This window comes from Mytilus trossulus, chromosome 3, assembly GCF_036588685.1.
Source record: "Mytilus trossulus isolate FHL-02 chromosome 3, PNRI_Mtr1.1.1.hap1, whole genome shotgun sequence".
NCBI lineage: Eukaryota > Metazoa > Mollusca > Bivalvia > Mytilida > Mytilidae > Mytilus > Mytilus trossulus.
Genome location: NC_086375.1, coordinates 24149046 through 24167133, shown reverse-complemented (window position 1 = coordinate 24167133; position 18088 = coordinate 24149046). Strand labels below are relative to the sequence as shown.

At 33.2% G+C, this 18088-nt stretch overlaps 1 protein-coding gene across 1 annotated transcript; it reads right to left on the bottom strand.

The window, feature by feature from the left end:
• Positions 1 to 252: 252 nt before the first annotated feature.
• Positions 253 to 6209, bottom strand: LOC134709303 (proton-coupled folate transporter-like). The gene is made up of 3 exons (XM_063569467.1): positions 5054 to 6209; positions 2317 to 2400; positions 253 to 428 (listed from the first exon to the last, which is right to left on the bottom strand). Exons 1-3 carry the CDS (start codon positions 6174 to 6176, stop codon positions 268 to 270), a joined length of 1368 nt encoding a protein of 455 aa, XP_063425537.1. The 5' UTR covers positions 6177 to 6209; the 3' UTR covers positions 253 to 267.
• Positions 6210 to 18088: the final 11879 nt, after the last annotated feature.

The window sequence follows — 18088 nt, the reverse complement described above, 5'->3', positions numbered from 1 at the left end:
TTTATGGTCATAAACCTTGTGTTAAAATTTAATAGATTTCTATTCACTTTTACTAAAGTTAAAGTGCGAAAACTAAAAGTATTCGGACGACGACGACGACGACGACGACGACGACGACGCCAACGTGATAGCAATATACGACGAAATTTTTTTCAAAATTTGCGGTCGTATAAAAATAGCTCGGTACGACATACAAACATATCGTTATCATAAAACTCGTTAGGGCTACGATTACAAATATGACAAATATAACTGGTTTAGCAATACTTACAAAGAGATGATTAAAACTATGAATAGAACTCCTCCCATTATAAGGAACACCAACCCAGGATAAAATGATACCGACGCTTTGTAAACTCCGCCATACGTTAATTGTGCAAAGGCTGTGAACAGTAACTCTACACTAGCAACACTGGCAAATAACGACCCTGCAATTAAAAAAAAGTATTCTCGGGTTTATTATTCATTTTTCGCACATTTTACTAGCAACTTACAATGAAAAATACAATATAATTCAAACTGTATTATCATTATTTTTGTTTGTTATAATAAAAGTTGCTGCCAAAAATTCTCAATATACTGGATTGCGCAAAAACAAATGCTGGTTACGGTTATCTGTTGAAAGCCTCGTGGTCTATGGTCTATTCAACACATTTTTTTCTGTGTAGCTCTACGCAGTTTTGTAAGAAGAAAGACAACTGCATGCTGCTTGTATTTAGATGTTTTATCTTAGTTTTAAACTCCAAAGGAAGTACCAAATCTTTGTAAAGCATTACGTATATTATTCAGATATTAGTATTGGTTTTTATTTAAAACAATTATTGATGCTTTTAATCATAGAATTCTTGATATCGCATGTTCTTCGATTAACCGCTGGTGTTAAACTGATCATGGTAATTGCAGTTACCACGATTCTAACATGGCGGAGCCAAAAATAAGTTAAATCGTCTTCTTCTAATTTCTCCCGGTGCACGCGTTGCTTTCAAGAATTACTCAGCTGCTAGGTTGATATGTATGATATTTTTCTGTGTGTGTATTCTTATATAATATCATATTTGGCATTGTTTCCAAAATAATAGCCATCGAAGTTTTATGTAAGATCATAGTAACTTCAAAACGTTTACTGTTCTAGAGTTCATGCTCCTTTACAAATGCAAAAAATGTTGATTTTTTTCGTTTCATTTTTTTTTTTTTTTTTGTCTCGACTAAATGCAATGAAAATTAAACACAATGCTTATTACTTTTCATAGCACAGATCAAGTTTTGAATGATTTTGGAGACATCATTTATACCGTTCTAGATTTATGTTCCTTTGCAAATGGAAACACTTGCATTTTTTCCGTTCTCTCACTTAAGTTTGCCTCAATCAGATATTGTGAAACCAAAAAAAAAAGCTCATTAGCACAAATTCAAATCAGGAACGAATTTGGGTAGTATAACCTTCACTGATATTGGTTTATGTTCATTTAAAACGTGTTATGCAAGCGGGGGCATCATCTATGGACACAGTCCCACTTTATCTTTTAATATTCCGTTAGCAGAGAGTACTTATGAGATCAGTTACTATATTTTCTTATTTTATACGGTTACGAGTATCTTTCAAGTGGTTTTGATCACTTCTTTTGGAATTGCGATGATCTTCTGTAAATTTTATATTGCTATTATTTCGGTAACAAGGCCACGTATAATACAAAGAAAACACACACAATAACACCTCAAATACCAACCTAGCGGCTGTGTATTTCTTAAAAACAACGCTTGTACACGGAGAAATTAGAAAAAGTCAATGTTTTGTGTTTGGGCCCGCCAGGTAACTGCAATTACCATAATCAGTTTAAATCCAGTGATTACCAGATTTGTCAAATATTTATCATCATTTAATAATATTAAAATAATTGTTCTGTTCATTAAAAGGACGGCTCTTTCTTTATATGTGCAAGTATTTAAATCAAATTGAATCAAATTTAATCAGGAGTACTTTCTCGTTTCCAAACCTTTTGATATGAGGTCTTTTCACTTCGCACTTATTTTGGCCTTTTAATATTTGTATTCGAGAATCACTGACAAGTGTTTTCGTGACATGTATATTGTAACGGGCATCTGGTGTACAAAATTATAAGCCATATAAATATTTGATGAGTGTTGTATTTATTATGTGATTTTCTACGTTTATTTTGTTAATATGCTATCAACTTCTAGGGGTATTAGTATGCTTTTATCAATAAATAATCTCTTAGTGTCTGTTTTCACTTATTATTCAACACACTTGAATATTTTGATTATTTTCTCATTTGAGCTTTATCAGATTTTCCTTACCTTGTTCGGCTGCTGTACACTGTCGTGACATCATAGCTCTGACCGTCGGAAATACGGCTGCTGAACATATACCAACAATAACAACTGTGTAAAAATATATAAACATACATGTACATTGACATTAAAAAAAAAAATATGTAAGCGATTTGATTGATTAATTGATTGATTGATTGGTTGAATGGTGATTGCTTTAAGTGGCATCAGCACAAAGAGAATATATCGCTGCGAGAGCTATTTTCAACTATTATACATGTACCAAGACTTTTTTGGGTGTTTTTTCTTAAATCAGACAAAAAGACTTTCAATTTACTCAAGCTTTAGTTTACAGCGAAAATACTTATATACGAATAAAAATTCATCATACATGTAACATGAAAAAAGTTAAAACCAAATCATATTTTGGAATATATTCCTACGAGAGTTAGTCTGTGCTTTAACGTACTATACTTCAGGCTCAATATTAGGGGTACTTTTTTTTATCTAACAGTAATTATATTCGAGGTGCATTCTAACAAAGAATGACTATATTGGAATTATATCCATTCCCAATTTCCGCAGCGCCTGTCATATACCCCCTCCCTCCTCATCCCCCTCGATTTTTCTGTTAAGCATTGTGTACACTTATTTTCATCTGCTTGTAATTTTGTCTTCGACTTCAGCCTTTGATATCTTTTAAATATTTAGTGAATGACCAGAAACTCGTGTCTTAAATCTGTTTTTAAAAAAAAATCAGGCTTGTTTCAAAGATTGATAAAATTGTAACAGTAACGGTACATTGTACATTTACTTAAAAACTTGAACTTTAATCCCAAAAATAAGGTTATTATATTGTTATAAAGTTTATATAACACGGAAACTTCTTATATTTTCCGACACTTCATTTAAACAATCTTATCTTTATCTTATTAAAGCTGAAACATCATAAACGTTTGTGCATCAAAATTACAATATCAATACATACATTTTCAGTTACAACTTTTTACATAAATACATGTAAGGCCGTTAGTTTACTCGTTTCAATTGTTTTACATTGCCATTTCGGGGCCTTTTATATATAGCTGACTATGCGGTGTGGGCTTTGTTCATTGTTAAAGGCCGTACGGTGACTTAAAGATGTTAATTTCTGTGTCATTTTGGTCCCTTGTGGAGAATTGTCTCTCATTGGCAATCATGCCAAATCTTCTTTTTTATAAATGTCCATCATTTTACATCAATTTAAACAATTGGCAATTCTTTTAAAGAAAATTCAAAATATAATTCGTTTGAAAAAGGTTAATAATTTATATTTTTCAAATAAAATTTCAAATATGTAGTTCTTAAATAATTATAAAAAAAAAACGCCAAAACAACAGACATGATAGAGTTTCTTCTGTAACTAGACTAAGGCATCATGATAAAAATTAAGTTAGAAAACCCATAATAAAACCTTTTAGCGCTTCTAGTCTTCATATTGAAGAAAATAAGTTGAATAATGTTGTGTCACTACATTTTTGTACAATTACATTCAATGGCAAAAGAAAAGTAAGAATATAAAAAAGAAGATGTGGTATGATTGCCACTGAGACAACTCTCCACAAGAGACCAAAATGACACAGAAACTAACAACTATAGGTCACCGTACGGTCTTCAACAATGAGCAACGCCTATACCGCATAGTCAGCTATAAAAGGCCCCAAAATGACAATGTAAAACAATTCAATCGAGAAAACTAGCAGCCTCGTTTAAGTACAAACTATGAACGAAACACAAATTTAAATATGTAACACATACATGCAAACAAACAACAACCACTGAATTACTGGCTCTTAAATTGGGACAGGTACAAACCTACAGAATGTGGCAGGGTTAAACATGTTAGCGGGATCCCAACCCACCCTCTAACCTGGGACAGTGGTGTAACAGTACAACATAAAAACGAACTGTGAAAATCAGTTGAAAAAGATCATCAGATGGACAAAAATACAACTTGACGTGGCCGGGTACTTATACATCCCGACACAAAAAAAAACACAATGAACAGATCTGAGAGTACTCGCAGTTATCTGATAGCTAGTTCAAAGCCACTAAACATTAATAAAAAAAATCATGCATCTTAGACTAAACTATCAATCCGTACAAGAAGTCTATACAGAACCGAAACATATGCTTAAGTTCGATGTAAATTGGTAAAAACATATTCAACTGTTTGGGTTCTTATAGTGATCCTCGGCTTTCGGATATTCGACCTTGGGCTTTTTGATGAATGTAAAACCAAAAACTGCGCTTCGACTTAGATAAAGGGAGGGAATCTTGACTGCAACATATAATTGACAGTATATATGCGGGCAAGGGACAAAATTATATCTTGCAACAGGTCTTCTTTAATTATACGGACCCAACAGAAAGTTGTTGCCACGGTTTCTAACACAGTCACTTGTCTCAGAAAAATATAATCTTATATAATAACTTAACATAGCACATTTCAGTATATAGGGAAAACATTTATGGGTTATGGGGCAAGTGCCTGTGGTTCTTTAACTTGATTGAAAACGTGGCACACACCCGCATCAAGGCATCGTACTATAAGACTCTTTTTCAACCAGAAGTACCACTTTAGCTAGCTACATATATATATATATATACATTTATATAGGATTTAAGTAACGGTCTATATACAATAGCTTGGTGTAGTATATTTTGCCAATTCTTGTATTGCTTGGATGTATGTAAATTATAAACTACTAGTAGATGTACTTACACAAATAAACAAGCGAATCTTTAGTCGCAAATGCAAGGAGGAGACTGGCGGATGCTGCGGAGAGAGCTCCAATCACTAAAATTACATAATCTTGAGTGAATACGTGTAAAATACGAACTACAACCATAGCTGCAACCCAGTTCGCGAATGTCTGAACTGACGTAAAGATTTGAACTTTCACCTCATTCCAACATATTGGTGATTTAAGTAGATATAGTGTTAGCGTACTAGATCTCCCCAATATAGCAGCACCGGAGAGGGCCAGGATAAATAATGAAGCTGTTAACTTCCAACGTCTTCCTTCCGGACTAGGTAAAACATAAAAACGGAAGCATTTGAAGAAATATACAAGACTGAAGGTTTCATTGCGACCCTGCATCGGTGACGTTTCTGGAATAAATAAAACACAAAATACTATGGTTAGTATAGTCATAACACTAATGAATATCATTGGAAAGTAGAAATCTCCGTATTTTATCCAGTATCCCATTCCAAGAGTTGCGAGTGAATATGTGATTGATGCAGTACCTTCTACGACAGACAACCTAAATGCCCTATTTTTACCAGGTTCCGTGACATCGGCAGTCATTCCAAAAAGAGCCATCATCATGCCTCCAAAGCCACCAGTTAGGCCTTCAATCCCTTGTGCGAGATACAAAATGTATAAAGATAAATGAAAATGTATTACTACAAGGTAAACTATCTCTTTTAGTAATAAACCACCTAAACAGAAGCACAATACGAATTTTCTCCCTAGTCGATCCGAAATCGATCCTAAACATAGAATTGGAATTACCGATAAAATAGTACCACAAAATCCAATGTACATTAAAAATTGCGAAGATTCCTCTTCTATTTTATCAACTACAATTTTCTGATTATTTGACGAATTAGAACTAGGACTGTGACAACTTTTCTCTTCGTGGTTTATAAAATTGGAAACATTATGTTTTTCAGCTATCACTGTTATAGCATAATATTGCTGCACTGGCAAAAGACAACTTGAGGCAAAAAAATATAGCACGACTAAGATTTCAATCGGCGTCCATTTTGAAATCTTGAAACGATTTGCTCCTCTAGCTGAAGGGTTTAACAAAGGAGTGGTGGTGTCGTCTGTTGCCATCTTTACTTATCTGAAATAAAAAGTGATAACACTTTAAAACTTTGTCAACTATAGCTACATATACAAGCAATAAATCGAGTACTCCGCGAATAAAAAAAGTGTCTACACCGTTATTGTAGAACCAGTTGCTCCGCAGGGTGCAGCTTTATAAGAACGCAGAAGTTGAACCTAAATAGGACACAACATTCAAGCTTGATACAGCTCTGAAATTGGATTGTGATCAAATTTTTGGCATAATATGAGTTTCTGACACAAAATAAATGTCAAGATCTTAAAAATCTATTGCGCAATAGTGTGCTATGAAAGATCTTTTCTTCAAACTTTTCTCAAATTAGTGTTATTGAGATAAATCAGAACATACCTAACATTGTATGTTAAATATTTTTAAATTACCTCCCTCCGTTAGACTGCTTTCAAATTGCCTTAATTGTCCATTGACCAGAAAAAAATAATTTTCCCCCTTTTTTGGCCCTTTTGTCCCTAATTCTAAAAAAAAATGGAGCCATAACATCCAAAGTCAATACTAACCATCCTGTCATGATATGGAAACTTGTGGTATAATTTCAAAGAGATTCGTACATTTAAACACAGTTATTGTTTGAAAACTACAAAAATGCTTATTGGTGCCCTCTTTTTGACCCCTCATTCCTAAACTATTAGAACCAAACCATAACCCCCAAAATCAATCACAACCTTCCTTTAGTAATATTGTATCTTCTGGTAAAAACTTATAGAGATCCATTCACTAAAACAAAAGTTATTGTCCGGAAACAAATTGCGTATTCGGACGACGACGACGCAGACGACATGATACCATTAAATGACGCAAAAAAAATAATTTTGCGGTCGTGTAAAAACACTATTCAACGAGTATGATGTGGGTATTGCGTAGCAATACAATTCAATTCAATTCACAATTCAATGTTTTATTAAAGTATCATCTCTCAACAAGTACAATTAATCTTTATACATTGTAAAATCGCACTAAATAAAATGAGAGCCATTCTATACAGAATTATAAGAGACTATTAAAATGCATAGATATATTACACAATATGAAATAAAATAGTATACTATTTACAATATGTAAAATTTCTACGCCTTTTTAAAATCAAATGACAGGTTTTGGCACACGCACGTATCATATTTACATCTGAGAATAAAAACACTAACTTTTGATTATCATCTAAAGTAGTTGTCGTTTGTTTATGTAATATATACGTGTTTCTCGTTTCTCGTTTTGTTTATATAGATTAGACCGTTGGTTTTCCCGTTTGAATGGTTTTACAAGTAATTTTGGGGCCCTTTATAGCTTGTTGTTCGGTATGAGCCAAGGCTCCGTGTTGAAGGCCGTACTTTAACCTATAATGGTTTAATTTTTAAATTGTTATTTGGATGGAGAGTTGTCTCATTGGCACTCACACCACATCTTCCTATATATATTAAAATTATCATTAAAAGTTTCAGCAACATAATATAAATTGTTTCTAACATCGTTATTAAACATGCGCTTCATCTTCAATAAAAACGTCACATACATGGCACACTCTGTTTTCTAAAACAATATTTTCATATCTCCGTTTCAATCCTTATGGGGGGGGGGGGGGCAACACTACATCTAAATTTGGCGGAAAGCACTATTTTTCAGTATTCCTCCGGTTCAAAATTTTCTTTAAACAGTCTGTACATTGTACGTTCGTAGCTTATTGTCACCTCTACCGGATATAGATTTACCAGAATGTTAAACAACATGCCAATTATCAACATGTTTTTCGTGTAATTTTGACATCCAAATTTTAACATCATTATGAGTGTCCAAATTTTCAGGACACGATAAATGACTTAAGTTCGCAGAAGGTTTTCTGACTAAAAAAAATCAGTTTTTAACACACGTATGCTTAATACTCATACTATATATCATCCACTTGTGAACTTTTGCATTAAACCGATTTTAGCTCATGATATTAAATCTACACCACAAATGAATAATACCTTTCCACTGCTAATCAAAAACAGGTGTTATACCGAAGTCTCCATGCAGTAACTGCAGCATTTGGTGCATATTTTCCTACTCCGAGAAAAAATCTACAAGCCCTGTTATGTATGGAGTTAATACAAGAACATGTTTTTACACCCCATATACCTGCTCAATATTCTACTGATTATATACTAAATTCTTCAAACAACTTACTAACGAAAAGGAAAAAAAATCCGAAATGTCATTTATCTTAATACAATGTATTTTACATATCTTTTAAAAAAAAATGAGTTATTTCCGTTTGAACAGAAATCTATTAAATAAAAAGTATATATACGTAGTTCATCAAAAATTTAATTCTATAAGTTGAGAAAGTTAGAAAATTACTTATTTCCCTTTGAACAGAAATCTAGTAATTATAAAGTATTTCATCAAAAATTTAATTCTAGGGAAAGGGCTTTTACTGAACAAGGAGAAAAACTAAAATCGTTAAAATCGAACTTGACCTGTAACTTGTCATTCTAAAACAAAACACAAAATATCAAATCAATATCTTTAAGCATGGAGAAAAAAGTCTGGAAAACTGATTTGCTGGATCCTTCGACTTCGTCAGTAGGGGACTCAAAAGTAAATAAACATCGAAGTCAGAAACTGTTGGTAAGGCTAAAATATATTCTGGTATTCAAACGTGCATGAAGCGAAACTTGTTTGTGTTTTAACGGTGCATTTCCAAAAAATCGTCAGCGTAGGCAAGAACATTCAGAATATATATGAACATGTACATTGTGTACGTTCGAGCTTTAATCAAATACATTCAAGGATTCTTTGATAAAGTATCGTTTATAATTGTTGTTTTTATTGTAGCTATATCTCTTTGTCATTTGTATTACAGATTGAAGAATTATCTAATTAGCACTTTTTCTGTGTATATCAAAATTGCTTTTATAGAGTACCAAGTTTAGTAACAAAGAAGATTCAATGGGGTGTCTGGGTTATATGTTATATGTGGACTACACTCTGGCGTCCCACAGTCGTAACAAGTCATAGAAAAGGCCGCGTCAGACATCAGAGCAATTACGGCATTTAGTTACACATGTTGACAGTTATGACGATTTTTTTAATTAGCAATCTGAAGCCGAATATTAAATCCTTCAAATTTTACAGGATAAAAAAAATACTGCTCATTCCGACGACACATTTATATTACAAAAAGTTTTAGACTCTGTGGAAACAATTAATTTTGAATATGTACATGTACATGTATAAGCGTATTAGCGCCACACATTTTTCCCCCTATGTTTGCGTTACAACGCAAACCTTTGCGTTATAACGCAAACCTTGAATGTTAAACTAAAAACTGCGCTTCGATTAAGATAAAGGGCGGGAATCTTGACTGCAACATATAATTGACAGTATATATGCGGGGAAGGGACATAATTATATCTTGCAACAGGTCTTTTTTAATTATACGGACCCAACAGAAAGTTGTTGTCAAGGTTTCTAACAGTTACTTGTCTCAGAAAAAAAACTTATAACGCAAACCTTTGCTTTGCGTTATAACGCAAACATTACCCTTGCGTTATAACGCAAACCTTTGCAAAGGTTTGCGTTATAACGCAAACATAGGGAAAAAAAATGTGTGGCGCTAATACGCTTCCGTACATGTACACCAAATAAAAAACAATTTTAGTTTTAACATTATATAGATGTTCTGATCATGACTCATCGGTACAGACTGGGTCTAGTGGGAGGTACATGTACATGTATATATAATAAGATCACGTGTAGTCACGTTCAATTTATTACATTTCAGATGATTAATTTCATTTCTTTTCAATTATTTCATTTTATCGAAACATACATAATTTTTATGATTACTTCCAATACTTAATAGTATATTGCTTAAAAACGAATTACACTTTTTGTTTATGTACTTTATATATGTCTTTTATAGTTTTCGATATAAAAGCCGTAAACGAAAAACAAAAGCAAAATGTTCACTCCCATAACTACAAATGTATATATAAGAAGTCGCCGGACGATTTCGGCCATTTTTGAATTATTTGAAAATCTTGTCTTGCAGATCTTTTTTGCAAATTAAAGTTGCTCTTGATCTGTTTTTTAAAAAAAGACAATCAGCATGATTGTAGCAAGGTTTCGTTCCAAAAGTCTCAGCAGTTTCAGGGAAGTTTTTTCGCCAAACTACCAGAAGCCCTCAATTGGCCATTCGCAATCGTGTACCATAAGTCATGTAATTGAGCTTAAAATGAATAATAATTATTGTAAAGGTGACAAGCTTTTATAAAATTTAAACTTTTGACTTCTTAAAATCGAATGAAAGTTTTTAAAAGAGGGACGAAAGACACCAAAGGGACAGTCAAACTCGTAAATCTAAATCAAACTGACAACGCCATGGCTAAAAATGAAAAAGACAAACAGAAAAACAATAGTACACATGACACAACATAGAAAACTAAAGAATAAACAACACGAACCCCACCAAAAACTAGGGGTGATCTCAGGTGCTCCGGAAGGGTAAGCAGATCCTGCTCCACATGCGGCACCCGTCGTGTTGCTTATGTGATTACAAATCCGGTAAATAGTCTAATTCGGTAGGTCAAATTCATGAAAGGGAAGGGGATTGTAGTTACGACGTAAGGAACATATCCGATATCATTTGTGAAACGGTTATTCCATAACGGTCAACCAACTCGTGATGGCGTCCGTAAAATTTACGAAGGGATGATTTCAACTTCATCATTTGGAACTCTTGGTTTAATAGCTTCCTTGTGAGCAGTAACCCTCTATTAAGAAAATCATGATAGGAAATGCAAGCACGGGAATATCGTATCAATTGGGAGATATATACCCCGTATGCAGGTGCTGCTGGAATGTTGCTACTTAGAAATGGAAAGTTCACAATTGGAAAGCTGAAATCATCTCTTTTGTCGTAAAGTTTTGTCTTCAACCGACCCTCATTGTCAATTTCTAGATGTAAGTCAAGATATGAAGCCGACTTAACTGTATCTGTAGTATCCTTTATCTCCAATTCGATGGGATAGATGCGATCCACATAGTCACCAAATTTTGAATTGTTTAGTGAAAGAACGTCATCTATATAGCGGAAAGTAGAGTTAAAGGATATTGCTAACTTCTTATCTTTCTTCCTAAGAAGTTCCTGCATGAAGTCAGCCTCATAATAATAAAGAAACAAGTCAGCAAGTAGAGGGGCACAGTTTGTTCCCATTGGGATGCCGACAGTCTGTTGAAAAACACGTCCTCCGAACGTAACAAGTAGTTTTGATGTACATTTTAATGTTTTCATATTGTAACATGTTTAATGGAGCTTTACGTATTTATATTTTACAATTATTCACTAACAAGAATTATGTGAACATGAAGGCCGTACATTGACCTATAATGGTTTACTTTTTTTAATTTGTTATTTGGATGGAGCGTTGTCTAATTACGGAACTCACACCACATCTTCCTATATCTATATGTGAACATTTTAAGTCAGTGCATTTCATGAGATGAATTATTTCATTGATATGGATGTTGAATAGTGTGTGAATGCATTAAATAAACTTATTTTAATGTATAAACAACATCACTAATTCTTACTTGATCTACCATTTTAAATGCGTAACATCCCCCTCGTAAGCCAGTTTAAACTTGATCTTTGAAAAGAGGAGCCAGGCGCGGATGAAGCTGCTAATTTTGAAAAGTGGTGATTGGGTCGTGGTAGGGAGGGGAGTTACACCCCCGGAACCCCATGAAACGTTACCATTGTAATTTAATACATCGAGTCGTATATATCTTCATGGTCTGTTCAGTGGCGGATTCAGAACTTTTCCTAAGGGGGCCCGGTCCAGCCATGCTTTAGTGATTCCCTGTTTAACCAACCAAATTTTTCCCACAAAAGGAGGGTCCCTTCCCACTGGATTCGCCTATGTTATTCAGGTCCACGTTCAGGTCTTTAGAGTACCCCTCCCCCCCCCCCCCCCCCCCAAATCACACACACATCCTTTTTGGATCCGCCTCTGGAAATTAGGGGAACTCAGTCCTGTAGGGTTTGTTACTAACTTTTGTGTTGTCTCTTCCAGCTCATTGAAAGTTCAAAAATATATATATTCTAACAAGGATTTGTATAGTAAGTATACATCCTTGATTCTAATTATCCAACATACATTGTAAGACTTGACGCAGAAATACTAGACAGTATAATTTTTTTTTTAAAATACTTAAACAGAGACTAGTCGCATAACTACATTGTACAAGAATAAGAGTATAATACATGTATTTTTATATAGCTTACCTTTTAAATGTAAATTAGTGGGTAAGAGCGCTAGCTCGAGTGTTACTATGAACATGATGAATGTAAATCCTTAGTCAGTTTAATATGATCCACGTATATAGATATCATTAATAAGAATTCAATAGACATTATAGTAGGAAGGATTTGTAACTATAGTTTAACTATACAAATCCTTAAAAATAAGGTATACTAATTAGAAAGTTCGTTTCGTAAATATTGACATAATAGTCTTTGTTAACCTGTTGACGGGGTTAAGTTGCGGTCAACGGGTCTCTTATTTATTATTACGTAACTCCATTACATTCTTGCTATCGGTATTCATATTAAAAAAATCAGTAGTTTGTTAATATACATGCATAGCTTACACACTTCTTACCTGTTTATCTTGAATCCGGGTCCGTTCGCGCCCATTCACGTTCGCACCCACCCATGTTCGCCCCCTTTCACTTTCGCACCCTACATGTTCGCGCCCAATTTTATTCGGTTTTGTGTTTAATAACTTTGTAATCAAGTTTTGGCAAGTGTATTTTTATCAGTATATATGTTGTCATTATCTCAAATTAAAGTGAGACAGCATTTTTTTTGTGTTGAATAAATCTTTATCATGTTTTGGATAGTGTATTGTTAAAAAAAATCCTTCTAAATAAAGTGAGATTCTGTTAACGTTTTATTTTGTGTTGAGTAACTCTTCGTCATGTTTTGGTTAGTGTATTGCTATAACTTTGTTTCATTGACTTGTTTCAAAATAAATTGAATTTCTGACTACGTTTTTTTTTTTTGGGGGGGGGGGGTGATTTTTTTTAATCATGTTTTGATTATAATAGTGTATTGTTATATTTTATTGTTTCATTGTTTCAGATCAAAGGGATCAAGCTGTTAAACACAATTATCTTTTAAAATCTTCAATATTTTACTCATAACAAGCCAAATACATTCAATTAAAGCAATTTAAAACAACAATCATGATTTTCCAATTATTCTACTGGAATTTGATTAAAATTGGTCTCAAACGTGTAGAGTGCGAACGGACCTTGGGTGCGAACGTGCGAGGTGCGAACGTGTAGGGTGCGAAAGTGTATTGGGCGCGAACGGACCTGATACCGTTTATCTTTAGTAAAGTAAAATACTTCCGCGAGAAAGGCATATCCACTTGGTGGAGGAAGTTCCGCGTGACAATGTTATTATTATTGTTTACATGCATTCGGAACACCTCGGTTCAAATTTTTCGTCGTTATCTCCCCTGATTTTCCCGCCATATTCAGAAGTGTGATTTTCACTAAAAATTAAGGATTTAGTGTATCCTTGACTAAATTAATGACTTTGACAAAACAAATGAATTTAAATATAAGAAGATTGGTGTCATTTTGACATATAAAGATGACAGATTCATAAAAGAAAACAGACACCAAATCTATCATAAAAAACACGACTCTCGGAAAGAGTTCGGTCCAGTCAAGGAATAATCAATATAGTTACAGTATAATAGATAACACTTATTTTTTTTGCAAATTTAAAGTTTAAATACTTTTGTAAACAAATATTGTTATGTCTTTATATTTTTGGAAATTTACTTACGTCAACAAAAAGATTAGAACGTGATATAATTGTTTTATAATTATTTTATCAAGTTTATTTGAGGTGACTTATAGGTCCATTAGGTCGGGTGTATTAATATTTATCATATATTATATATCTATAATCTGTACATAATTAACACGTTATTATTAAAATAAATAATTAACTTACTTGAATTGTTTTACATTATCTTATTGGGGCCTTTTATATATAGCTGACTGTATGCGGTATGAGCTTTGCTCATTGTTGAAGGCCGTACGGTGACCTACAATTGTTAATGTTTGTATCATTTTGGTGTTTTGTGGATAGTTGTCTCATTGGCAATCATACCACATCTTCTTTTTTATATAACTTGTACAATTCCTTGGTCCAGTTTAGTAAATTGACATATTTCTTGAATCTGAAGTCCATTATAGTTACAAGATTTTTCTGATGAACAGATTAAAAAATATTTTTTTGCAATAAAATTAAATGTTTATATTTTGTCTCACTCTACTATATATAAACTAATAGACATCTCCTATTAAAACTTTTTTTAAACCTTTAAATAAGCTTCCTCTTGAATCATCTGAATAAAAAAACAAAAAACTATTGATTTCTTTTTCTTTTGGTAGCTATATATAGTCAACTAATAAATTGTATTATGATACTGTGGTAGTTCTGAACTAACCTTTTTTTACTTGTTTTAATGGCATAGTCTAGAATATCAAAGATAATACCTGTCATCTTGCATAAATCAATTTTATTCAAATAATTAACAACCAGAAATTACAATTGCATAGTTTAAACATATTGCATATTCTTATAATTTCTGTGTCTGCCATTTCAATATGGGAATTATTTTCATGTCGTGTGGGCAGTATATATTAACACAAATTATTCAATATATTTCGGGCAAGATATATTAATTATTTCTCATTTTTAAAATGAAGTAAAAAAATAGTTTATTACCAAGAAAATTGCCTAATCTAAGTTATCATGACAATCCTCTATATATTCAAGAAAGAGTTAAAAACAAACAGAAACTCATAAAAACTTTAAATACAACAACTGAGAATAAAAACACGATGCATCAACAATACAACTACACCAAAAAAATGTAGTTTAAAGATTTAAACATAAACAATAAAGGTAGAAAGAGAGTTTGAACTAAAAAAAGGGTAGATTTTTTTCAAACTTTGTCAAAATGAAGTATCTATTGTGATACAGTTAAAATATAATAGAAATGATAAGTCATCAAGCATTGTATAAGCTTTGTGAAAAATAACACATTTTGTAAACTATAATAGTAAATAGAAGGTAAACCAAATGACAGAAATTTGTAATAAAATATAAAAAGATAGCTCCTGAACAATGCTTTCAAAATATGAAACTAGGGTCTGTATCAATAGATTTTGTTTGTGCTGTAACATAAAATAGAAGGAAAAAACCAAGTGGATTCTTTTATGTTCAATGCAATTACTGAGTTAGCTACATGAAAACAAATTAGATCCATCAAAAATTCTGGAGAGTCTTAATATTAAAATCATTGATCATTTCTAAAATAGGGTTCGAAATCGAAATGCGAGGTATACCTGAAAAATATAACTAGAGGCTCTAAAGAGCCTGTGTCGCTCACCTTTGTATATGTGAATATTAAACAAAGGAAGCAGATGAATTCATGACAAAATTGTGTTTTATTGATGGTGATGTGTTTTTAAATCTTACTTTACTAAACAGTCTTGCTGCTTACAATTATCTCTATCTATAATGAACTTGGCCCAGAAGTATCAGTGGAAATGTTAATTAAAAATTGACTATAAAGGACAATAACTCCTTAGGGGGTCAATCGACCATTTCGGTCATGTTGACTTATTTATAGATCCTACTTTGCTGAACATTATTGCTGTTTACAGTTTATCTTTATCTATAATAATATTTAAGATAATAACCAAAAACAGCAAAATTTCCTTAAAATTTCCGATTCACGGGCAGCAACCCAACAACAGGTTGTCAGATTCATCTGACAATTACAGGGCAGATAGATATTGATCTGATAAGCAATTTCACCCCAAGTCAGATTGCTCTAAATGCTTTGGTTTTTGAGTTATAAGCCAAAAACTGCATTTTACCCCTATGTTCTATTTTTAGCCTTTGTGACCATCTTGGTTGGTTGACCTGGTCACGCCACACATTTTTTAAACTAGATACCCCAAAGATGATTGTTGCCAAGTTTGGATTAATTTGGCCCAGTAGTTTCAGAGAAGAAGATTTTTATAAAGATAACTAAGATTTACGAAAAAATGGTTAAAAATTGACTATAAAGGGCAATAACTCCTAAACAGGTCAAGTGACCATTTCGGTCATGTTGACTTATTTGTAGATCTTACTTTGTTGAACATTATTGCTGTTTACAGTTTATCTCTATCTATAATAATATTCAAGATAAAAACCAAAAACAGCAAAATTTCCTTAAAATTACCAATTCAGGAGCAGCAACCCAACAACCGATTGACCGATTCATCTGAAAATTTTAGGGCAGATAGATCTTGACCTGATAAACATTTTTATCCCATGTCAGATTTCCTCAAAATGTTTTGGTTTTTGAGTTATAAGCCAAAAACTGCATTTTACCCCTATGTTCTATTTTTAGCCGTGGCGGCCATCTTGGTTGGTTGACCAGGTCACGCCACACATTTTTTAAACTAGATACCCCAAAGATGATTGTGGCCAAGTTTGGATTAATTTTGCTCAGTAGTTTCAGAGGAGAAGATTTTTGTAAAAGATTACTTTAATTTACGAAAAATGGTTAAAAATTTACTATAAAGGGCAATAACTCCTAAACGGGTCAACTGACCATTTCGGTCAAGTTGACTTATTTATAAATCCTACTTTGCTGAAAATTATTGCTGTTTACAGTTTATCTTTATCTATAATAATATTCAAGATAATAACCAAAAACAGCAAAATTTCCTTAAAATTTCCGATTCACGGGCAGCAACCCAACAACAGGTTGTCAGATTCATCTGACAATAACAGGGCAGATAGATATTGATCTGATAAGCAATATCACCCCAAGTCAGATTGCTCTAAATGCTTTGGTTTTTGAGTTATAAGCCAAAAACTGCATTTTACCCCTATGTTCTATTTTTAGCCTTTGTGGCCATCTTGGTTGGTTGACCTGGTCACGCCACACATTTTTTAAACTAGATACCCCAAAGATGATTGTTGCCAAGTTTGGATTAATTTGGCCCAGTAGTTTCAGAGGAGAAGATTTTTGTAAAGATAACTAAGATTTACGAAAAAATGGTTAAAAATTGACTATAAAGGGCAATAACTCCTAAACGGGTCAACTGACCATTTTGGTCATGTTGACTTATTTGTAGATCTTACTTTGCTGAACATTATTGCTGTTTACAGTTTATCTCTATCTATAATACTATTCAAGATAATAACCAAAAACAGCAAAATTTCATCAAAATTACCAATTCAGGGGCAGCAACCCAAAAACCGATTGACTGATTCATCTGAAAATTTCAGGGCAGATAGATCTTGACCTGATAAACATTTTTACCCCTTTTCAGATTTGCTCTAAATGCTTTGGTTTTTGAGTTATAAGCCAAAAACTGCATTTTACCCCTATGTTCTATTTTTAGCTGTGGCGGCCATCTTGGTTGGTTGACCGGGTCATGCCACACATTTTTTAAACTAGATACCCCAATGATGAGTGTGGCCAAGTTTGGTTTGATTTGGCCCAGTAGTTTCAGAGGAGAAGATTTTTGTAAAAGTTAACAACGACGACGGACGCCGGACGACGGACGACGACGGACGCCGGACGCAAAGTGATGGGAAAAGCTCACTTGGCCCTTCGGGCCAGGTGAGCTAAAAAAGAAATAAACAATGTCATGTGGAATTTTATATGGGAGGGGAAAGTAAATTTAATTAAAAGGGACGTGTGTTGCTTACCGTTAGAAGAAGGGGGGATTGGTATGATCAATATAGATTCGTTCATTAAATCCAAACAAATCAAAAGTATGCAAAAGATTTTAAGATCAAAAACCG